This window comes from Alligator mississippiensis, chromosome 4, assembly GCF_030867095.1.
Source record: "Alligator mississippiensis isolate rAllMis1 chromosome 4, rAllMis1, whole genome shotgun sequence".
Taxonomy (NCBI): domain Eukaryota; kingdom Metazoa; phylum Chordata; order Crocodylia; family Alligatoridae; genus Alligator; species Alligator mississippiensis.
The window spans coordinates 24,281,105-24,305,560 of NC_081827.1; the positions used below are offsets into that span (position 1 = coordinate 24,281,105).

Below are 24,456 nucleotides of genomic sequence, written 5' to 3' on the forward strand. Positions count from 1 at the left end.
ATTTACAAACTGGGGCATTCAGTAGTCCACAGCTATGAGCATATGAGAGCAGGATATCTGAACAAAACAAAAACCAAAAAGAAACAAACAAGGGCACACACACCACCACTTGTTTATTCATTGTTTCTTTATGATGTATAAAAATGTAAAACCATTAAAGCTTTTTGCAATTAATTTTTTATCTTAGAAATATTAGGAACATAAAGTCTCACCTGCTTTTTTTTCGCTTATGGACTCTTTGGTTATTTAAATAGCTGTACCTAAGCTAACTTTACCTGGCTGGGATATCTGGATCATTAACAATAAATGTTCTTTTTCTCAGTTGTTGTGAAAACCAAATTGAACAGATGATAACAAAAAAATGGAGAAAATAGTTTTCAAGAGTCTGCCTAAAAAGTTCTCCAGCAACAACAGGACAGTAAGAGTCTAATATTTCTAAGAAAATAAACATTAAAAAAATCCCTCCTTTTTTGAAGAAGACACAAAATATTCAGGACTTTTTTTATCCTAGCTCTCACTAAATAAGCAAGCAGGAGCACAAACATCTACGTTTCCTTTGTAGGTCATATTTAAAATACAGAATTTACACCAAAACCATACTGAATCCATCGGTATTATACTTTATGCCATATGGTCCCTACCTTAACTACCATGAACATCAGTCTTCATCACCATATTCTAATTTCCATCTTTTCCAGTACACATTTGCTTCTGCCCTGGATGCACACCCTACATTTCCATTGGACATACTTCATAGATCTTATCTGTCTCACTAAACCCTGAGACGTATGACACCCAAATGAAACAGAGACATGCATGTCTAAAAACACTAAGCCTGGTGCTCACCCAAAATTTCCCCTACTTTGTATACTATAAATTGTATAACAAACTTACAATAGTCCAGTGAAATGTCATATCTATGGTGTCTACTGTCTAGCTATCTTTTTAGCCACAAAACATTAGTCTCCTAATAAAGTGGAATAATCATTCCAGTGACATCACCAGGAGCATTCCAATTTCTACAGAACTATTTACTGTTTTTATGTCAAGAAGAGACCTGTAAAACTTTCTAGGGTTTCTGGTATAGAGAAATAAACCAAAACATACTACATTCTTATACAGTATCTTACAGAAAGAAAAAGTACTACTGATGATTGCTTGTTTTTGTCTTTTTTTTACTACTTAGTATCACGTGGTAAGAATTTTGAAAAAAATAATATGTGATTATTACACACAGTATCTACACATATGTACTTTTTCAGACAAGAAATTAGATACTCTTTCAAATAAACTACTACAGCTTTCTGAAATAACTACGTTATTCTGAATTTTGTGAGGTAGAAGTTTATAGGAATTGTCTAACTTGTATGTTTTAAAATGGAATCGGCAATGGTACTACTGAAAATAAGAAATGAGCCTTCATATTTTCTAATACTACTATCAGTGTTCTACAGAAAAGATATAAAACCTTAAATTGCCATTTTCACTTAACTGTTCTTTTAGTTATGACAAAAACATTTAGAATTTGTCAGTATTGTAGTTTGGATTTTAGCATTTTTCTTCAATCATATATCAAATTTACCACTTCTGATTTTGAAATGGCAAATATATGTATCATATCTTGAATCAAGAAATATAGACACAAACTGACTGACTGTACTGTATAAAAACCGTAAAAAAAGGATAAGGACCCAAAATTTTATATCTATATTCAACATATAAATATATATTTAGTTCTAGGCTTCTCTTTTGCTTATGCCAGTTTTATAGTGATGTACATAAAACTGAGAGAAAAAAAACAGCTCCACCGATATCAATGGTAATTTGTGATGCACCTCAATATGGACAACATTTCACTTGGGGTGCTTAGGATTTTTAAACATAACCTGATCATTTCATCCTTACTCTCTGAAACTTGAAATCAAACATTAAAATTGGTACAATGTCAGTTTCAGACTGTCTTACTTACATCACTCCATAATGAACTATTTTGTGTTACTGACATCCAGGTTCGGCTAACTTGAGCACACCTTGCCAGATCAATTAAGTCTGTGTAGTGAAAAATCTAGGTTGGAAAAACAAATAGAAATACTGTTTAAGAAAGACCACTAGACTGAAAAACAAACAAAACAACAATAAAACATCAACATCCAGTACTTATTCATCAGTCCAAAATAGCAGACTTATAGTTCTTTTCTCATCAAATTTCACATCTCTAGATACAGTATACCAAACTAGGAGTCATTTTCTCCTCTGGAGCCATGTAATAATGTCAGGGTAAGATAGGATGCAATGGGTTTAAATTGTAACAAAGAAGATTTAAATTAAGTCTCAGGAAAAACTTCCTAACTATAAGAACAGAAGGACATTGGAACAATCTGCCTAGGGAAACTGAGGAATCTCCTTCACTAGAGACTTTCAAGAAGAGGTTGGATAAGCCTTTGTCTGGAATGGTCTAGAAATAGGGCGTCCTGCCTTGTGCCGAGGGTAGGACTAGATGACTCCAGAGGGCCTTACCAATCCTATAATTCTATAAGGCATTTTGCAGTCATATGATCAAATGCTTATTATAGCAGTCAAGGGTGCCATTTTCCCAATTTACAGTCAAATAAGGCAGATTTTTAAAGGAGACACAGGCAGGATACAAAGGGCACACCTACACAAGATGCTACAGCGCCATAGTGTCCGTTGGCAAAAACTGTGACGCTGTTGCTACGTCACCGTAGCAATGCACTCTCTCGCTATAGTGCATTGCTATGGCAACGCAGCAGCCAAAAATAACCATCCGTGGCCGCACAGAGCATTATGGGTTGTTACTGCACCATCTTTTAGTACTTCCAAAAGGAAGTACTAAATGGCGACGCAGTACCAAAGGTGCCGTACGGCCACATGTAAACACACCCAAAATATCTTAGCTTGTAGCCCCTTTCTCAAGCTTAATTCAGTGAGGGCAAGTTCAGCTATGAAATTATCTTACTGATCTCTGTTAAGAGATCGGTAAAATATTTGTTTGACTGGTGGTGTGTTAGTAGGTACCGAGTAATTTTCCTTTGGTCACAATCTATACTCTAGAAATACCAGTCTGAATTTCCTATTCTACATCCCTATTGCATTACTGCTTGCCAAAAGTGCTTTTTCATAAAAATTTTGGAAGTGGCAGAATTGGCTCTTTCCAGAGATTATAGCCTGAAATCAGTCATTCTGATGGAACATAAAAGAGATGTTATTAGAAAAACTACAAATTTTGGCACACTCATACTATATTGGTGAAAATATGAAATAACATATAGTAACACAAAGAACTTGAAAATCACCCATGAACAATGAGGTGTTTTCACCATATTTCTCAAAACAATGGATACTGGGATTTTAATGTTATTTCCTAACATTTTAAAATTCAGGTGTTCATCTAGTGCCTAAAGGCTAGAGCCAGAAATTAAACATAAATTGATATAAGTGATCAGAAACATAGGCACTGAGCATGTGGGGACCCAAGGGCCCTGACCCCCTCTCAGGAAGAGGGTAGGGTGACTACCAGTCCTTAATTGGGCAGGAAGGTCCTAAAAAGGAAACATCAGGTTGTGGTCCTGGGCTATAGGACTTGGAGACAGCATTTGTCCTGGATTCCCAGTATTGTGCAGGGATTTGGGTTTTCCATTCACCATGGAAAAATGTGGGAAATGGTGGGTTTTCCCTTGCAGGCTGGCAGAATTACAGACTGCAAGGGGCTGTGGGGAGTGGGACACAGGGGGTACCATGTATATGTGTGTGCATGCACATGTGTGTGTGACCAAGAATACAGCCCCAGACAGCAGTGGAGAGCAGCTCCCCCATACTTACCCTGCAGGTAAGTCTATGAGAGGGTGCAGATTGAGACTCCCACAGTGAGGGATGTAGTGGGGCAGGGGCTAGGCCTAAGGGCTCTGCCCAGCCAGGGCGGTGCATGGGGCCCAGGTCTGGTAGCGTGGAGTGGAACAGAGCCATGGGTGGCTCATTCATGGAGTGGGGGGCAGCTCCCTGCCATGGTGCACACTCCTGGAGAGGGGGCAATGGAGAGGCATGTGCCTCCCAAATTTATGCATGGGGTGGGGGCAGATGTGGACTGCCCACTTCAGGCTTAGGGCTCCCTACTCTGCCGCCTTCCCCCCAGGAGCCCCACACCAGCCACGCTGCCATGGTGAGGTGCCCCCTGCCCACCCAGCAGCAGCGGAGGTAGTGACATGGAGTTGTGCCCTCCACTACTGCAGGAGGGCAGAGGGAGCCTCACCACAGCAGGGGTGCATGACTCCCAGAGGGGTGGCAGTAAGGTGGGAAGCCCAAGCCTCCAGTGGGCGATCTACATCTGCCCCTGCCCCACACAGGCTCCACTCAGCTCTGCTCTGGCTGTGGGCAGCTAAGATGATGCCCCCTCCCCGCCGGCCCACAAAAATAAAAGATGGTGCCTAATTGGAAACCAGTCCAAACCTGTAACACAATAGTTCAGTACACATAAACTGCTTTCAAAATGGCCAAAAACTGGTTTAAAATAAATCTGGATAGATGTAGTATCAGACTTAACTCATTTAAGTTAAATCAGTTTATTGAACTTCTGTCCCAGATCCCCTCCAGATTCCAGTTAACTCACAGTCCCCCAGCATCCCAGGATGCTTTGCATCTCCCCTGCAAATCCTCCTTTGCAGGGTGGGTGGCCTAGCCTTGGCCCAAGCTGTCTGCTCCAGCCAAGGAAGGAGGCATGCTCTAGAGCGCCCCCCTCTCCCCCCCTGCCCCCCCCTCCAGCTTCTGGCCTGGGCCATTGCAGGCATGTGGCTGCATTTCCAGAATCAAAAATGAATGTCTGTTTGCTTTCTTATTGGTTCAATCTACACAGTTTAGACTAACCTACAAATATTAAATTGATTTAGCCTCGGGCTTTTTAACTGTCTATACTTAGCCAAAATGTTTCATAGTTTCATACTTGATAGGGTTGGAAGGGACCTGAGCAGATCATCAAGTCCAATCCCCTGCCATGGCAGGAAAGAGTACTGGGGTCAAACGACCCCGGCAAGGTGTTCATCTAGCCTCCTCTTAAAGACCCCCAGGGTAGGAGCCAGCACTGCTTCTCTTGGAAGTTGGTTCCAGATCCTAGCCGCCCTGACAGTGAAGTAGCGCCTCCTGATGTCTAGTCTGAATCTACCCTCTGCCAGCTTGTGACCATTATTTCTAGTCACTCCTGGTAGTGTTCGTGGGAACAGGGACTCCCCCAATGCCTGCTGGTCCCCTCTGACTAGTTTGTAAATGGCCACTAGATCCCCCCTCAGCCTCCTCTTGTAGAGGCTGAACAGGTTCAGGTCCCTTAGCCTCTCCTCATAGGGCCTGCCCTGCTGCCCCCTGATCATGCGAGTGGCCCTCCTGTGGACCCTCTCCATGTTTTCCACATCCCATGTTCAGAAATCCAGGCTCTGGTAGACTAGGTGGGAAACAATACGCAAAATGGGGAATGCCTCATAAACAGCACTGTACCAGAAACTGCCTCTCATACATTGAAGGAATGGCTATTCAAGTCACTGTCATTGTTAGGGTCCAGGGATCAAGAGAAGACGAGAAATCTGCCAGATAAGCAGGGCTTTAAAATTAAAGCTAACATTTTGATTTCCATCTTGAATTACCTTTATTGAATGTTTTTAAATATGTAATTTAAAAGCCTTCAAATTTAGCCAGTATCAATTTTTAAATATATACATCTATAGAACTGCATCAAATGTCAGAAGTCAAATCCTATCTTACTAAGGGCCTGATCATCATCTTTGCCAATTCTCACTGAAGTCAAATGGGAGTGTCAAGTGGTTAGGCCCTATTAAAACTAAACTACTAAAAACTTGAAGAGTTAAAATTCTGAAAATACTAGAGTGTAAATATAAAGAAAGCTTTATAGACAGCCACATGTCTAAGACAAGCTTAAAAGGTAGACTACATGGAGGGAAGGGATATTTCCCAGCCCCAAGTCTGCCCGCAGTACAATAAAAGTAATTAATCTCCAGTTAAGGAAAATATTTGAACATATGCCTAAAGCATGGTACAGAGACTTAGGCATGAACAACCTGATGGCCATGAAAAAAAGCAGCTAAAAAAGAAGATAGTCTCCCTAACCCTTCTACCTATCCTCCTTCAATGCCTTCAGGGAAAATATGAATAAGCACGGCAAAGTATGATACATTTTTCTATTCTTGCTTAGGAGAAGCTCACTATAATGAAGTAGGGAAGATGCAGTAAAGGTATTTTAAAATTCTTGGTATATGGATAGGTGGGTAACTGCATAGATGGTGTCACTAGCAGGCATTGGGTCAAGGGGGTGGACAAAAGAGGAGGGTCCAGGACGAAGTGACAAAGCAAGCACAGAGGGATAAAGCAAGCACTGCCCCCATGCACACAGCTCTTCGTGCACCGGGGCAGTGCAGGGTTGTGCTCCTCTCTGCTGCCCCTGCCTGTAGGGGAAGCATGGCCAGGGCAGCGCGGGGCTCACAGCAGCAGACAGGTTTTGTGTATGTCCCGCCACGTGCTGCCATGCCGGGTTGCACACGCTGCACTCTGGAGGGCCTGGGGGAGGGCAGCAGGGTAGGGAGCATGAGCCTGCATTGCACACCCACCCTGCCCCCACCCCCACACAGATCTGGGACCCACCCTGCCCCCACCCCCACACAGATCTGGGGGACACAGGTCCCTCCCACCCCTCAGGAGTGCACACTGCTGCTGGGAGCTGGCCCCGCCCAAGCCCACAGCAGGCAGGCAGCAGTGGGGGAGCCGGCTCATGCTCCTGCTTCAGCAGCCGCTGCCTTCTGTTGGGGGCAGGGGGCTGCGGACCTGGGTCCTTGGACCCATAGCCCTGGCAGCTGGGGCTCCCTCTGGCAGGGCTGGGGGGCAGGGGCTGTGGGTGGGAGGCAAGGGGCACAAGCAGGGCTGGGGGGGCTATAGGGTGGGGGCGTGAGGGATACCAGCAGTGCTGTGTGGGGCATTTAATTTTAACCATGGATTTTGGGATTTTTATCAGAGAATTTGCAATTTTTTATCACAGAAAACCAGGATCCCTTGTAATTAGTACTCTCCTTGTAGGTTATGGGTATTCAAAGGAAAGATTATATACTGTGACTGTCGTTACCGGGGTTGTGGGTATGTATGTATATTCTCTTTAATAGCCTTTATGAGTTAAACCTGTTTCATAGATTTCATAGATTTCATAGACATTAGGGCTGGAAGGGACCTCGGAAGATCATCGAGTCCAGCCCCCCGCCCAAAGGGCAGGACGTCAGCTGGGGTCATAGGATCCCAGCAAGATAAGCATCCAGTTTCATCTTGAAGGTGTTCAATGAAGGCGCTTGAACAACCTCCGGCGGCAGGCTGTTCCAGACCTTGGGGGCTCGGACAGTAAAGAAATTCTTCCTTATGTCCAGCCTGAAACGATCTTGTAGTAGTTTGTGACCATTCGTCCTCGTCATCCCTTGGGGCGCTCTGGTGAACAAACGTTCCCCTAGATACTGGTGGTCACCCCTGATAAACTTGTAGGTGGCCATCAGATCACCCCTGAGCCTGCGCTTTTCCAGGCTAAAGAGCCCCAGGGCTCTCAGCCTGTCATCGTAGGGTCTGCTTCCCTGACCCCTGATCATGCGCGTGGCTCTTCTCTGGACTCTCTCAAGCTTCTCCACATCCTTTTTGAATTGTGGAGCCCAAAACTGGACACAGTACTCCAGCTGCGGCCTCACTAAGGCCGAGTACAGGGGGAGAATGACATCCCGGGATTTGCTTGAGAAGCATCTATGGATGCAAGCCAGCGTTTTGGTCGCTTTACTAGCCGCAGCATCGCATTGCAGGCTCGTGTTCATCTTGTGGTCAATGATGACCCCCAAGTCTCTTTCTTCCATAGTGCTAACCAACATAGCACTGCCGAGCCTATAAGGATGCTGCGGGTTTTTCTTCCCAAGGTGGAGAACCTTGCATTTATCGGCGTTGAACACCATCAGATTCTCATCCGCCCACTTGCTGAGCCTGTCCAGGTCAGCCTGGATCACCCGCCTGTCTTCTGGCGTGGATGCTTTGCCCCAAAGTTTGGTGTCATTGGCGAACTTGGCCAGTCCGCTTCTGACTCCAGTGTCCACATCGTTAATGAAGATGTTGAACAGTATGGGTCCAAGGACAGAGCCCTGGGGGACCCCACTGGTCACAGGACACCACGATGAGTGACTTCCATCAATTACTACCCTCTGGGTCCGACCCCGGAGCCAATTTTCCAGCCAGTGGATCGTGGGGGACCCAAGGCGACAATTGGCCAGTTTCTCCAAGAGACGATCATGGGACACCAGATCGAAGGCTTTTTTGAAGTCAAGATATATGACATCAATCTCATCTCCCTTGTCCAGGTGATAGGTCACCTGGTCGTAGAAGGAAATGAGATTGGTCAAGCAAGACCTACCCGCAACAAACCCGTGCTGGCTATCCCTTAAGATATTGGCGTCGGCCAGTCCATTAAGGATGGCCTCCTTAATAAACTTTTCGAAGATCTTCCCCGGGATAGAAGTCAGGCTGATGGGCCTATAGTTAGCCGGATCCACTTTCCTCCCTTTCTTGAAGATAGGCACCACGTTGGCCTTCTTCCAGTCTTCGGGCACTACACCAGAGCGCCAAGAGTTTTCAAAGATCCGCGCTAGAGGCTGGGCTATGATGCTCGCCAGCTCCTTGAGTACCCTGGGGTGAAGATTGTCAGGGCCGGCTGACTTGAAGGTATCCAGCTTCTCAAGATGTTCCTTCACAAAGTCAGCATTAATGGAGGGCAGGGGATCACCCTCACCCGGACTTCCCGGCCCTGTAGCAGGCACAGGCGTCCCATGGGGCTGATGAAAGACCGACGCAAAGTACCTATTTAATAGGTTGGCTTTTTCCTGGGCGTCAGTTGTCAGTTGCCCCATCTGGTTCAGCAGGGGTCCAACGTTGCCCCTGCTTTTCCTCCAGCTCCCCACATATCTGAAAAAGGACTTTTTATTGTCCTTGATGCTCAAAGCTAGCTGGAGTTCAGTTGCAGCCTTGGCTTTCCTGGTCTGCTCCCTACAGGACCGGACCAGTGCAGAATAATCCTCCTTGGAGGTGACTCCCATCCTCCATCCTTTGTAGGCCTTTCTTTTTAGCCTCAGGAGGTCTGCTAGGTCCCTGGAGAGCCAGGGGGGCTGCTGTGCCCTCTTGCTGCCTTTTCTCCGAGATGGAATAGACTTAGTTTGTGCATTGAGGATCGCTCCCTTGAGGAGCAACCACTCTTCTTGAACTCCCCTCTCCCTGCGGTCACAGTCCCTTAGGGCCTCACTGACAAGCCTCCTGAGCTTGTCAAAGTTGGCTTTCCTGAAGTCAAGGACTTGCGTGTTGCTGACCGACTTGCCAACTTTTCGGCGGATGGTGAAGGTGATCAGCTCGTGGTCGCTGTCACCCAGCTTCCCATCGATCACTAGGTCGCCGACTAGGTCCTCCCCAGTAGCCAGCACCAGGTCGAGCAGCGCTTTGCCTCTCGTTGGCCCATAGACCTCTTGAGTCAGGTAGAGGTCATCCACGCACGAGAGGAAGCTCTGCGACCGCTCAGATTTTGCTGAGCGATCCTCCCACGAGATGTCCAGGTAATTGAAGTCACCCATGACAACCATGGTCCTGGAGCAAGCTGCCTCAGCCAGTTCCTGGGCAAACTCCTGGTCTAGCTCAGGACTTTGGGTGGGAGGTCTGTAATAGACTCCCACCATTGTGTCCCCTGTGCCGTGTTCCCCACGGATTTTAACCCAGAGGGTCTCCAGCCGTCCACCCTGGTCGCCAATATCGGCTTGCAGGGACGCGTAGCTTTCCTTAACATAGAGAGCTACACCCCCGCCCCTTTTCTCTACACGATCCCTCCTGTACAGGGTATAGCCATCTATCCCCGTGGTCCAGTCATGGGTGGAGTCCCACCAGGTCTCCGTGATCCCTATGACATCGTAATTGTTTGCACTGAGCAGGAGGATGAGCTCCTCCTGCTTATTCCCCAAGCTCCTGGCATTTGTGTACAGGCAGGCAAGCGCCCCCTGGGGGGCTCCTTCCTTGCCCACAGATTTTACCAGGGCTGGGGCTGGGGCGGGCTCCCTTGAGTGCCATGATCCGCTGGCTTTGCAAGGATTGCTCAGCGGGCCAGCAGTGGCGGTCGTCCCCCCGTCCCCCAGCGGGCTTAGTTTAAAGCCCGGTGGAGCAGGTCAGCCAGTCTGGCTGAGAAGAGCCTCCTCCCTAGGGGAGAGAGGTGGAGACCATCTCTTCCCAGCAGCTCGCTGCCTCTCTCGCCAAAGAGCGGGCTGTGGTCATGAAAGCCAAAGCCTTCCTGACGACACCAGCGCCGCAGTCTTTGGTTGACCACATAGATCCTCCTGTCCCTTCTCAGCCCATAGCCTGAGACTGGGAGGATCGACGAGAACACCACCTGTGCCCCCAGACCCTTAAGCCCCGCTCCCAAATCCCTGTAGCGCCTCATGACCTGGCTGGGAGTGCTCCGAGCCGTGTCATTGGTGCCCACATGAATAAGGAGCATGGGATAGCGGTCTGTGGGTTTGAGGAGCTTGGGGATCCTCTCTGCAATGTCCCGGATGCGGGCCCCTGGGAAGCAGCAGACTTGCCGGGCTAAGGGGTCAGGGTGGCAGATTGGCCCCTCCGTCCCCCTCAGGAGGGAGTCTCCCACAACAAAATGTTTGATTATTAATCAGTTTGATTATTTGTAATTGATATTGTGTATAATTAAATCCTGTATATAGTTAACCCTGTTTGCAAGGCTCATCCTCTGTACAGGGAGACCCTCTTCTTGAGGAACCAGCTGCAGCCACTAGAAGGGTTGGGCAATGGCTACCGGGCACCCCATGTTCCCAGTATTCGGTAGTGGCCATGGGTAGCGCTGTGCCCCTGGGTTACACTTAGCAAGCGGAGGCAATAGCAAAATCTTTAGCAATGCTCTTACAGAGGAAATAGGACAATCAGTCAGACAGCAGGTATTTCAAATCTCATGATTTCATTTCATAATTCCATAGATTTTAGGGTCAGAAGGGACCTATTAGATCATTGAGTCTGACCCCCTGCCCTGGGCAGGAAAGAGTGCTGGGGTCAGATGACCCCAGCCAGGTGTTTGTCTAATCTCCTTTTAAATACCTCCAAGAAAGGGGACAGTACCACCTCCCCTGGAAGCATTTTCCATATTTTGGCAACCCTCACTGTAAAGAATCTGTTGGAAGAATAATACAAACAAACATCATAAAAATTCAAGTAACTTCCTAACTTATGTGGAGAACAATTTACTGTTCCAGCAAGTTGAAACTACAACTAAGAGATTATCTGTCTTGCAACTTGTCCTGACCAATAGGGAAGAACAGGTAGAGGATGTGAAGGTGATGGAAAACCTGGGAGTAAGTGATCATGTGACAGGAGGCTTGGTGCAGGAGCAAGGCAGCAGCTGAGGCAAACTGCTGGTGTAGCAGAAAGGTAATCAGAGGCCACATGACCCAGAAGGGGGCTGGGCTTATAAAGAGAGTGTTGGGGTACCCGTGTACCCCCTGCCTGTGTCTTGTGTACCTCCAGGGGTACACATACCACAAGTTGAGAAACTATGTATTAGATCAACAGCATAGTTGGGATTAGGTTAGACAAGCTTTTAAATGCAAAACATTTGCATAGGTCATTTGCATAGGGTGCTCAGGCCCTGAGCTGAGGAGGAATATTGCCTAAGCAGGATGGCTATAGCTCCTGAACACCAACATGGAAAGTACTGCCTGTGGTACTCTGGAAGTTGGGAAAGGGATTAAGGGGTGAAGGAGGTCCCTAGGGCACCGGTAATGGGTCCAGGAGCCCAGAGAGGGGCTGAGAGTAGAACCAGAGGGTCTGAGAGCCCAGAGAGGGGTCAAGTGTGGGACCAGGGGGTCCAAAAAAAGAGGCAATGGGCAGAAGTAGACTCCAAGCAGGAAGACTGTGCTTGGGAGTAGCCAAGAGAGTTAAAGTGCCAGGGAGAAGCAGGCCTCCCTGGAGGTGGAATGAACATCAGTGAATGATAACACCTGTGAGGCATGGGGTGTGGTGTAGGGACAGATAGAGCCATGCAATTAGCCCTTAAGCAATGGCCACAGGCAACTGGTGGTCATGAGAACGAGATCAGGCTTGGGAAGCCCTGGGGCAGCCTCCTGTTTTCTAAAGGTTAATACCAACAAGACATGGCAGACAAGGGAAGGGGAGTTTTGCCTGAGAGGTGGCAAGGCCGAGGGCTAAGAGCGTATCAGTGGCAAGACGGCCACCCCTGGAGGACCCTGTTACAGATCACAATATGACAGAATTCCTGATCCTGACACCAGGAAAGCTTGAGGTCAGCAGAACTAAAGACACTTGATTTTAAAAAGATGTATTTCAGCTGACTCAAGGAGATAGTACACATGGTGCCATGGGAGAATGGAGGCAATACTAAAAGGTACCTACGAGAGCTGAAAGCTTCTAAAGCAGTGATCCCCAAAGGGTGTGCTGTGAGAGCAACAGAAGTGAGGCATGAGATTCCCCCATGTGAGGAGGTAAGTACTCTCTTTCCAGCACCCTGCACCTACCCTAGCTACACCAGCACCACCTGCATCTGCTCCTCTGAGGTCTGTCATTGCTACTGTCTTCTCCTGCCTATCTCCTGCCACCCCGGGCAACCTCTGCTTGGGCCAATCTTCATGGAGACACCGGCCCCATGCTGTCATGGCCCCGCTACTCTTGGGGTCTCCATGGAAACCAACCGGAGTGACATGGCAGGGGCTGCTGGGGAATGGAGCCTATCATGAGCCCAATCCAGCCCAGGGCCTGGACTTTACCCACCCCTGGGATAAGCTGTAATGGCACACAGCAGGGGTCAGCAATCCCCAGCATGCATGCCAGAGCATGGCACACAAGGCCATTTTGCTCAGCATGCCACTGCAGGCCTGGACTCTGGGCAGCTGCTGCCAGCCACAGAGACCAGGCTCTTCCCTGCTGCAAGCAGCCCAGGCTTCATGACTGGCAGCTACCCAGAGCCTCAGCCAGCTGCAGCCGGGAGTCTGCAAACAACTGTACTGGGCTCTGTAGCGCTGGCATCAGCTCCATACAGCCAGCAGGTGCATGCACGACTCAGAGCAGATGTTGGGGTGGGGCCAGGGTTGCACTACCTCAGGCCGCTCCCTATCATCTGCTCTGAGGCACGTGTGCACCTGCTGGCTGTAAAGAGCTGATGTAGAGGCCCTGGAGCAGGGGCAGTGCAAGTCTCTTCCAGGTGGGGAGGGGCTGGCCAGGTCTGGGCTCAGCTGGGGCAGAAGGTTCCACCCCTCCCAGCGCTGCCACGGCTGCCACCGCCCACCCAACCCGTGCAGCTGAGCCTGCCCCACTCTCACCCACTCCAAGCCCAGTCCCAGCCTACCCCTCTCCATTAGGAAGAGGCTGGCACTGCCCCTGCCAGGACCACCACACCTTTGTGGGATCAGCTCTGTAGGGTGGGCAGCAGCAGCAGGGGTGCTGGGAGGGGTGGATATGGGGGGGGGTTTGTTCACTTTGCTTCCCTCCCCTCCCCCAGTAAGGTACTGGGAGAGGAACTGCACCTTGCATAGCAAAAATACCATGGGTGGGGAAAAAGGAGAGGTGCCATTCTGCTCAACCCCTTGTTGCTCATATGGTACTGGGTGCAGGGCTACATGGCTTCTATGGCTGGGCTGTGCCTGCTGTAGCAAAAACTCCCAGAGGCATAGAGCATTGTGGTGCTGCTGCTTCAGCTGGTGTGCAGGGAGTTTTCTTCCTTAGCTGCAGCAGCAGCTGCTGCCAGAGTGCAGGTAAGACTCCTTTCCACCCCCCAGCTCTCCAGTGGTCAGCACTCTGACCAGAGAACTGGGGGAGCTCACTACACCTCTGTTAAGGGCTACTCACATCTGTGGTATCAAGTCAAAAGTGCTTCCCAGTTTAAGCTTAACATGAACATACAAAAACTTGACAAAAATGTACGAAAAACAAGCTTAATGCTTTACTTTTCTCATGTTTTCCTTCCTGAATAAAATAAGGCATTTAAAAGTTAAAGCATTTTGGGGTGACAGTTTATTAATATGAATAGTGATCAATGTGAAAGCCTCATTAACAAGACTATAGTGAAGTAACATAGGGCCACAGATATTTATAAATCATCTAAATGTTACAGTGTCATTTTTGATTAGGCACTGCTATATTAGAACAATGCTAGAGATGGCTGAAGATATGATGTCATTAGGTTTGGCATTAACCCAGGGTGAGTTTGGGCCCAATTCTCTGAAATACTAAACATGAGTCCAAAGAGTTTTTCACATCAGGAAATTTAACATTATTTAACCTTTTTGGGGGGGGAGGGGGGAGAGGGAGGAAGGGGTAGAGTCCCATTAGGACAAAGACTAACAATGTACCTTCTGTGGTACTAAATTTTATTTCTTCTTAATACAGCTGAGCTGAAATTTTTATTCATAAGAAGAAGCATGCTTGCCAAACTCATCAATACAAGGATTCTTTCTGTTATATTTCTTGCCAAACTGCATGGAAAAAACCCCTATATTTTCAAGTTACTAAGGATCCCTGCCAGATATCCCACATATTGCAAACAGCTTTAGGCTGGATTCAGTAAAAGACTTTGGCATCTACAAGTTAGGTCCTACAGTGCTTAATTTTGTGAGCACCTGGATTCCAGAGTAGAAGCCAGAACTGTGGTAGGCACTTACTGTATATGTAGGAATAGTTCACCTCAGAAGGGTGACACCTCCCCAACCAACCCCCCCCCCCCCCACCAAATAAATCAACTAACAACACCACCACACTCAATGAGCAGGGAGCTACTTAAAGCTGGCCAGCAGGAAGGACATGTCCCCACCCCATTGTCTTAGCAGGAGTGTCACAGCTTAGAATCTTCCATGTTCCAGGGGTGTAGGTTGTAGCTGTGTTGCTCCAAGGACATAGGCAGACACCCAACATTGGCTTTCACCCAACAAGGACACTCTTCCAGAGAGATAGATCGCACGTTTGAAAGAGCCACCGGGATACCACGTGAAGAACTGCTGCAGTACAGAAGAAAACCCCCCACAAATCGCACACCGCTGGTTAGGACATATCAGCCCTCCCTTGAACCTGTACGGAAAATCCTCAAAAAATTGCAACCCATACTAGAAAGAGACCCTATTCTTAAAAAGATCTTCCCAGAGCCACCCATCCTAACCTTCAAACAAGCACCGAACCTCGCCAACCTCATCACCAGAAGCAAACTTCCTCAAGCCCAGAACACACCAAAAGGATCCAGACCGTGCCATGACAAGAAATGTAAAACCTGCCCACACATCTCCACCACCCCCACTATTACTACACCCCGCAACAGAGCCATCAGCATCCCTGGATCTTACAGCTGCACCTCCAGAAATGTGATATATCTCATCCAATGCACCAAATGCCCTGATGGAAAATACGTAGGAGAGACCAAACAACAACTGTGCACCAGAATGAACAGACACCGGAAATCTATCAAAGACAGAAATACCCAATTACCTGTGGGGGCACATTTCTCACAAGATAACTACTCTCTCTCCAATCTCTCAGTCCTGATCCTCAAAGGGAATTTACAAAACACTTCCGAAACGAGCCTATGAACTCCACTTCATCAACCTCCTGGATACTAAAAATCATGGACTAAATATAGACATTGGATTTATGACACATTATAACCTACCTGACATCTGACTCCCCAGGTAGCTCTTCACTTTCATCCCCCTTCTCTCTCTTCCCCCCTACCCGCCCCCCCCCCGCCTGTCTCTCACCTATTGACTCCTCAATCTACATTTTCACTGACTACCTGTCTTGTATGCATACCAGCCCAGCCGCTGGCTTCTTTACTTTTCATTCCATCCAGGAAGAGCACACACCAGCTGCTGAACTTCCTTAGCCTGACAAAGGGTTTTTGAACCCGAAAGCTTGCTTAATAACTATTTTCCAACTATTTGGTGTTGGTCTAATAAAAGATATCAGATTCACCAAAGGAATCTTGACAGCTTAGAATCCTCTCCAGAGAAAAGATGTTATCAGGGAACTAATCAAAGTCCTTTTTTCTTTTTATTTTATTTTAATTTATTTTCAGGAATAGTGATGGTGCCTCCATTTAATAAATAGGTTATTGGTTAAAGCAATAACTGAGAATAAAGACACCAGTTGTATGCCTTCCTGAGCTTCTGGGGCACTCAAGCCCATATCTTCCACCTCAGATGAGAGTGTGTTACTCAGTAGAGTAGCTATGGTGGGATGACTTGGGCAGCAGCTCCCAGCACCAACTTGGGGGGGTGATAAAATAACAGTTGCTGCTGCAGCCACACAATCATGCTGGCAGCACAGCAGCAGACAGAAGTTGCCACTGTCCCCATATATCCCACTGTCCTAGGCACCAAGCTGCCTTACTCCTAAGTTATGTGTAACTTCTGGCCTTACCCACCAATGAATAGGCGCTGACTTTTAATTTTGCCATGGGGGTAGTCTAAGATGATGTCCCCCAGCAGCACAACTGGAACAGAGTTGAACAGAGCCCATAGGGAGATGGGGGTGGATGTAGGCAGCCCACCACAGGCTAAGGGCTCCCTGCCCTGCTGCCCCCCGGGAGCCCCGCACTGGCCACACCACCATGGCAAGGGGCTCCCTGCCCTGCTGCCCCCCGGGAGCCCCGCACTGGCCACACCACCATGGCAAGATGCCCCCTGCCCACCTGGCAGCAGCAGGGGGCACAACTCCACACCACCTCTGCTGCTGCCGAGTGGGCAGGGGGCACCTCATCACAGCAGTATGGCTAGCGCGGGGCTCCCGCAGGAGGGGAGAAGGACAGGGAGCTCCGACCCACAGCAAGCAGCCCGCATCCATCCCCACCCTGCTTTGAAATCTGGGAGCCACATTCCCCCCCACCCCCACCGTGTCCCCCTCCCCAGAAGTGTAAGCAACAGTGGGGAGCTGCCCCCTCACCCCCTGAACAAGCTGCCTACAGCTCTGTCCTGCTCCCCATCCCAGCCCTGGGCCCCATTCACTGCCCTGGCTTGGGAGCACCCCGAGGTTCAGTCCCTGCCCCATTCTCTCCCTCACCATGCGGGCCTCAATCTGCGCCCCCTCTCCCCCCAGACTTACCTGCAGGCAGCTGGGAGTGTTGCTCTCCACTACTGCCTGGGGCTGTATTCCTGGCCCATGTCCTGCTCCCTGCAGTCCCTTGCAGATTGGAACTCTGCCAGCCTGCAAGGGGAAACCCGCCATTTCCCATGTTTTTCTGCAGTGAATGGAAAAGCCAGATCCCTGCATGGTACTGGGAATTTAGGACAAATCCTGTCCTGGAGTCATGCAACCCAGGACTGGGACCTGATGTTCCCATTTTGGGACTGTCCTGCCCAATTAGGGATGGGTGGTAAACATACCATCTTCCCAAGTGGGGCCAGGGCTCTCAGGCCCCATACATTCAGCACCTATGCACTAACCTAATCTTGATAAGGGCATTTTTCATACCTCCTGTTGAATCTTTAAATTTCATTATGGAAGGAAAGAGAGAAAAAGGAAAAAGAGTGTACAGAAGGGGAAACATGATTGTCTGCATTTTAACCAATGACAGTTTGCATTCAAGAGAACTACCCATATGAGTAGGGACTCAGTGTAACTGGTAGGGGGCAGAGGATGACAAACAGGGTAGCTGCCCGTGTTATTTCAAAGTATAGAAACAGATTGGATATCACAGAATCATAAGAAAGCAGAGCTGGAAGGGACTTCAGGAGGTTACCCAGTCCAGCCCCCTGCTCAGTATGCTATTAGCTTTTTTTTGCAACAAGAGTATGCTGTTGGCTCACATGCATCTTATGGGCCACCGTAATCCCCAGATCCTTCTGTACAGCCCAGCCAATCATTCCCCAGTCTAAATTTGTGCATGGTTATTCTGTCCCAAGCAACTTTGCACTTGCACTTACTGAATTTCATCTGATACATTTCAGACCATTTCTCATGTTTATCCAGGTCATTCTGGATCCTAGTCCTACCCTCCAAAATGTTTGCCATTCCACCCAACTGGATCGGCATCATCTGAAAATGTTCTAAATGTGCATTCAATCCCATTGTCCAAATCATTAAGGAAGATCTTAAACAATACTGTACATAGAAAAGAGCCCTGGGGAACTTACTCTATACTTCCCCCCAACTAGACATGAAACCATTGATGATTTATCATTGGAACATCATGCTCAACCACTTACATATCCACCTTGCACAATTTAATCTACTTCATACTTCCTTAGCTCAGAGCTGTTCAACTTGCAGCCCACTAGCCAAATCTGGTCCCCAAAGGGTTAGTGTACAGCCTGTGGGCTCCTTCCCAACTCCCTTCAAATTCCCCTGGTTGCTCCTGACCCAGAAGCCAGGAGATGGTGAGAGGTGCTACACACCCAGCAGGGAAGAACTGTACTACCTGAGCTGGTATGGGGAGCTTGGCTGCCTGCATGATCCATGTGCCCAAGGGAAGCCAGGCTAAAACCATTGCTAAAATCAATGTACTACATCTCCTCCCATCCTCAGAGCCTGCCACCTTCTCAGAGAAGGAAATCAGGTTGGTCAGGCATGATTTGCTCTTGGTCAACCCATGATGGCTGTTCCTGATAATCTTGTTTTCTTTCAGGTACTTCAAAATAGATTCCTTGATGACCTGCTTCACAATCCTTCCAGGTATTGAGGTCAGACTGACTGGTCTCTATTCCCCAGGTCCTCCTTCTTCCTATTCTTAAAGATGGCCACTACAGTTGCCCTTTTACAATCACTTGGGACCTCACCCAACCTTTAGAAGCTCTCAGAGATGACAGCCAATAGCTCTCAAATGATCTCAACTAATTCCTTTACTACTCTAGGATGTGTGCCATCTGACCCTGCTGACTTGAAAGCATCTTAATCTAAGAATTACATGTATTAAGTCCCCTGGATGTTTTAAAATGGCTTCAGGGTGCTTTAACTAAATCTCTTCAAATGAGGTTTAAATAAAGCATCTCATGGCCATTTTGAAACATGCAGGGGATTAATTCACTTAATGGTGAGGCATTTTAATTAGAATGGCTGCCTGAGAACCTCTCTAATTGAAACTCTGTCTCCCCACCCCAACTGCCAAGCATATGTATAGACAGCCAGAGATTACAACCCAGGAATCCCCCCTCCTTGATAAATGTTCTAACCACAGGGTCATGCATCTTCCTTCCTGCTTGCCTAATACATTTGAATTTCTTTTCTTTACAGTGGCACAACTTCAACTGGAGGGGAAAAGAATACTCCAACCAAGCCTAGTCCATAATATGGTGGTTAGAGCACTGTCCTGGGAGATGGACTTGTACCACCTCAGGCTGAAGAGGACTTGGAGCCAGACCTCCTGTATCCTGAGTCAGTGCTCCAACCATAGGGAGTTAGTTACTGTATAAAAGCCAAGCCACACCACTATTACCACTTCATATGGCTCCACTGTAATAAGAAGCTGCAACTGTATTCTGGGAGGTGCCTAATTTTGTTGATGTGTATTAGGGGTAGTCTGAAGAAACATCCTGAATTAGTTCCACACTCCAACCCCCACCCCCAAGGCAGTGAGGTATTCCTTCATTTAGTTGTGGATCCCAATCACGTTTAGGAGGTAGTTAGGCACTAAGTTACTCAGAAGAAGGAAGTTCTGGGGGTGCGCAGAAGCAGGACTCTAGGCTTTTTGAAAGCTTTAAAGTTTAAACAGCGAGGCAGCTTATGAATTTAGGCACCAACAGAACTACAGAGCAGCTGAGTCTTGGACTTAGTTACATCAATTTTATCTAAAGTCCTTTTTTTAAAAAATGCCCAAATTCTTAGTGCTTTGCTTGGAATGTCCTAAGTAATACTTTGATATGAGACTCTAAAAATGGAGTAGAACAAACTAACAATTTAAATGTATTTTCCTATGAAGTTAAGCCTGATACCAAGTTGTCTCCAAACTGCTGTTTCTAATAATCTTTCTTGAAGAAATTAGACTGCAAAATTTCATAAATTTCAACATGTTGCAAAGCAAACATTCTAGAGTTGAAAACATGAAAGCTAGTAATGCAGTTAAAGATTAAATTAGCACCTGCTTTTCTGCAATTCTGAATTTATCAATATGTTCAGCAAATGAGGTGGTCAGATTGATTTCTCTGGCATTTCCTATTTGATGCATAGTATATTCACTAAGGAAAACCTGGAAATATTCCTTAAATGTAAGTTATACTTCATAAAGGCATATTTAATTTAGGAGTTGGGTCTTCTTTTGCTGGCTAGAATGCGGATACACATTATTGTTTTTGCAACCTATTCATTATGTGCAACCAATCTGAGGGGATGGGATGATTCTGTATACTTTACTGTGATCCATAATTTGATTTATCACAGGGAAAATGTAGATTTTTTAAGCTTCCTTACATAGTCTATCGACTCTGAAATAAAAACAAAGGAAGAAAGTCATTTTTTTTTACTATTCTGGGGTTCATGGAGTTGTCTGAAGCCAATTTTTTTTTTAAATTTACATGAGTAAGGATGCACATAAGGATCTTGTGAAATTTTCAAGTGCAATTCCCATGGGATTAGAAATTCTTTATGTGAACCTAAAATCTTCAGATATTGGCATCCCATGATGATTATATCTAAAGTGGGTTTTGTCAAAATTAAATAAATATGATCTAAGTAAAACTTGATTTCATATAAGATAGATACCTAAAAGGTATCTTAAACATTCAAGTGTTTGATAGAAGTCACAGAGAGCATACCCAGAAACTGTAGGTTCAAGATGCGCATCAGTTCCTTTGGCAACTACATACAAATTGAGAAGGCAGAACCAGCATGCGTTATTGTTCATTCCAATGTGTCCTTGACTGGCCTTTATTTCTATTTAATAGCAAAGGTAGGGAGTTAGATTAGCACTATACCTTTTAAAAAGATCAGTCAGTTATGTAATAGCTTCTGAGTTCTGAATTGCAAAATGGTTGGAAAGGCTTTTCTGATAGTACTAAATCTAGTAGAGAATTCCATATCTAGAGTTCTAGAAGCAGAGCAGCTATTTTCCAACAGCAGCATAACTGTGAAGTTGTCATTTAGCCTTTTAGAGAAGAACCACAACAGAGGAAGGTGAAAACCCTAGTCAGTAGTTCTACTTGCAAGTGCCCTGGAGAGGCAGGTCTCACCCCAGCGGCGAATCGAGACTGGTGCACATTTTTGTGCATGGAAGTAGAAGTAAAAAAAGCAACAAAAACCAAATTAGAAAACAATGCTAAGTAAATTAACCACATTTCAAACAAATGCTGCCTTTAAAATTGATCCCTGGTTCTGTGAGGATCCACTGCCAAACATCCTCTGTAGTGCAAAATGTACGGCAGGAATGTCAAACATATGGCCCACAGAGCTGCTCTATTCACCCCACTGGACTAATCAGCATGGCCAGGGGAAGTGATCTGCCACAGAAGCCAGGGCCCTCAGGCTATGGTAGACATGATGATCAGCAGCAGAAAGCTCAGTGAGGGCTGATACAGTCCTGGTTGTCCTCTGGCCACTTCACCGGTCCACAATGCCCCAGCCCTACATCCCAAGATGCCAGCCCCCACCTCATGCCACCAAAGCTGGAACTGCTATAAGCCCCAGGTCAGAGCCTTAGCTTCCTTGTGTCCTAGGCTACATGTGGCCCACAAGGAGACCCACAATCTGGATCCATCCCAGAGTGCAAGATGAGTTTGACATGTGTAAGGAAAGAAAGCCACAGAACTCTGCCACAGGAAAACAAGCCTTTAGAATATGTTATATTTTAAGTTACATAATATGGATCACTGAGAACTGAATGGATGTTCAGTTCTTAGTGGTCTACTGAGAACTGAGTAGATCTCAGTTTTCTAGAGGATGTTTAGTCTGGAGAAAAGGGGCACCTTTACATATGCTCTGGGGATGGAAGGGGCACTTTAATTAGAGAGGCTCCAAGGGCTACTCTCATTAAAATACTTCAGCATCTCATATATTAGCATCCCCGTGCTTCAAAATGGCGGCAGGGGTTCTTGAACTAAAGCTTGTTCAACAAGCTTTAGTTCGGGTGCCCCCACCACCATTTTGAAGCAGGGGATGGTAATACATGAGATGCAGAGGCTGGCTGGAGCACAGTAATTACCACGCTCCAGCAGACTCTATTAATCAAATCTGCTCCAACACGCTGTATTTACAGCATGTCAGAGCAGCGCTGCAGCACATCTACAGGCACCCAAATGTAATTATTCATAGGTTATGTGCTCTAAATCAAACACCAAGGTTGAATTCTTCCCTAGGAAGAATTGCTTAAGTGAAAAAATCCAAGTTTTTAACTTAACTACAGTGCTACTATTGACATCTAATAAGATATCCATATTATTATTAAGAGTTTCTTTGTGGGTAATGACTCATTTTTAATTTCTTTTAGAACACAAATTCCTTTAAATCTGACTTTTGGGATTTGGACATCTTAGAGAAATCTTGTTTGAAAATTGTGCTCAAAGTATCAGACAAAGCTGATTTTAGTATCTGACAATAAAAAATATAAATATATTTGTATGTACTAAATTACAGCAAAACAACATGAAAGTGGTGTGTATAACCATGGTTTTAATTTTTTAAAATTTTTTCAGTCCATAGAATCCTCCTTGTTCTTTATAACTGTAACTATATATATATCTATATATCTATATCATACACACACATACAGTGGCATAAGCAGTCTCAGATTTGGCAAACTGCTTCACAACCCCACTCCAGACCTCAGAGTTGGACTTTCTCTAGGAATGAAAGGCATTAATGTTTTCTGCTAACCCACTAAAGTAGTACTTGGCAGTTACATTTGATTTAAATAGGCTATAAAAATAATTTGATACATAAACTGAATAAAAAACAAATATTCAATGGCTTTTTAAACCTCATGTACTCTCTTAGCCAAAGTTAAATTACTTATCTTACGGTAACTGTGGTTCTTCCAGCTGTATAGTCCATAGAGATTCTGCCTTTGACATATATGCACCCAGTGCATGCAAGATCAGATTCTTTTGACCAACAGAGTTTGTTCAGGTCATGTACTTGCCCTAAAGGCCTCCCCACTTCATCAGCTCAGGGTAAAAAAAAGTTTGGAACGAGTCCAACTAGCCTAATTTCCTTCACCAATACAGAACAGTAGCAAAGGAAGCCTGTAATAAGAGCAGAGGGCAAGTCATAAAATCCATGTGGCTAACTGATTCTACCAGGTTTGTTCGTTCTTTCTTTCACCAGTCTTGGTACCTAAGAAGAAATTAACGGTTTGCCTGGAGGTGCTAGTAATACATACTATAAAGCCCTCCCAAAATAGACAACCTAGCTGAAAGTCTCTACTAAAAATAGTGTATTATGAGGTTGTAGACCAACCTCTTTGTCAGTGGCCTAAATTTTTTCCAAACAGAGACAGGCTTCAGATAAACAGCTCTAGTAGAATGTGCACTGATAAGACAAGGTGGATCTAATGTGGCTAATTTGTAAATCTGTCCCTGTCCAGCTGGAGATACGTGTAGCCCAGGGCTACACTAATGAAACCTGGAGATAACTGCCCTAGGTCACATGCACACAAATAAAGCAGTATTCCAGGAAGAGGTGCTCCAGGAAGAAACAATTTCCCCATGGAAACATTACCGCAAGTTGGGTTACTTTCGTTCAAAGGACAGGTGTCATGTTGTCACAACATTTTTTTTCTTCAGAAAAGCTGGAATACCTCATTCATGTGTCCACTATTTTACATATTCTGAGGGGGTGTAAGAGCATGTAAACCAGACTCCTAATTCTCTGTGCCAAAAAATAAAACAAATAATCTAGGTATATTCCTGAAAGGTTTTATCTTGTCAGTGTAGGACAGTGCCATTACTACATCAAGTATGCAGTTTAGCTTTCCCTATTTCACAAGCTACTTCAAGGCTTGTGAACAGTCCAATATTGTTCACATAGCTGTCGACAAGAGACACAGCTGAGGCTTCACTTTGGATCTGGGCAAGTCAGTCTAGTTAGGGCTTTCCTGTTGTGGAGAATTGTTTAATCATCAGCTGATCAGATTGCTTTGGTTGAGTTATCTAGCTATCATTCAGGCTGTCTGATACAAAAAATGTTGGGTCCATGTAAAGGACTTGATCGTTATTCTTTAAACTGGATGGAGGGTAGGGGAATACATTGAGAGGTTTAGCAGCTCCAACAGCCAGAGCTGCTGGACCCATGCTACTGCTATTACAATTATCAATTCTGGGTCTTGCCTCAGCTTCCTCTGAACCCTCAGGATCACTTAGATCAACAGAAAAAACATACATTCATTCAAGTGTCCAAAGGATTGGAAAAGGGTTCTATAGGCTGATTGTTTTAGGGATGTTGGTTGTAGCTGTGTTGGTCTAAGGACATAGGCAG

The 24,456-nt window shown here is 46.2% G+C and overlaps 1 protein-coding gene across 1 annotated transcript in view; it reads right to left on the reverse strand.

Moving 5' to 3' along the window:
- FBXL13 (F-box and leucine rich repeat protein 13) overlaps positions 1–24,456 on the reverse strand; it is a 189,412-nt gene that overhangs the window by 122,676 nt on the left and 42,280 nt on the right. Inside the window, exon 8 of the mRNA XM_006266591.4 lies at positions 1,970–2,065. Within this exon, the coding sequence (XP_006266653.2) occupies positions 1,970–2,065 (96 nt within the window). The remainder of the gene's footprint in view (positions 1–1,969; positions 2,066–24,456) is intronic.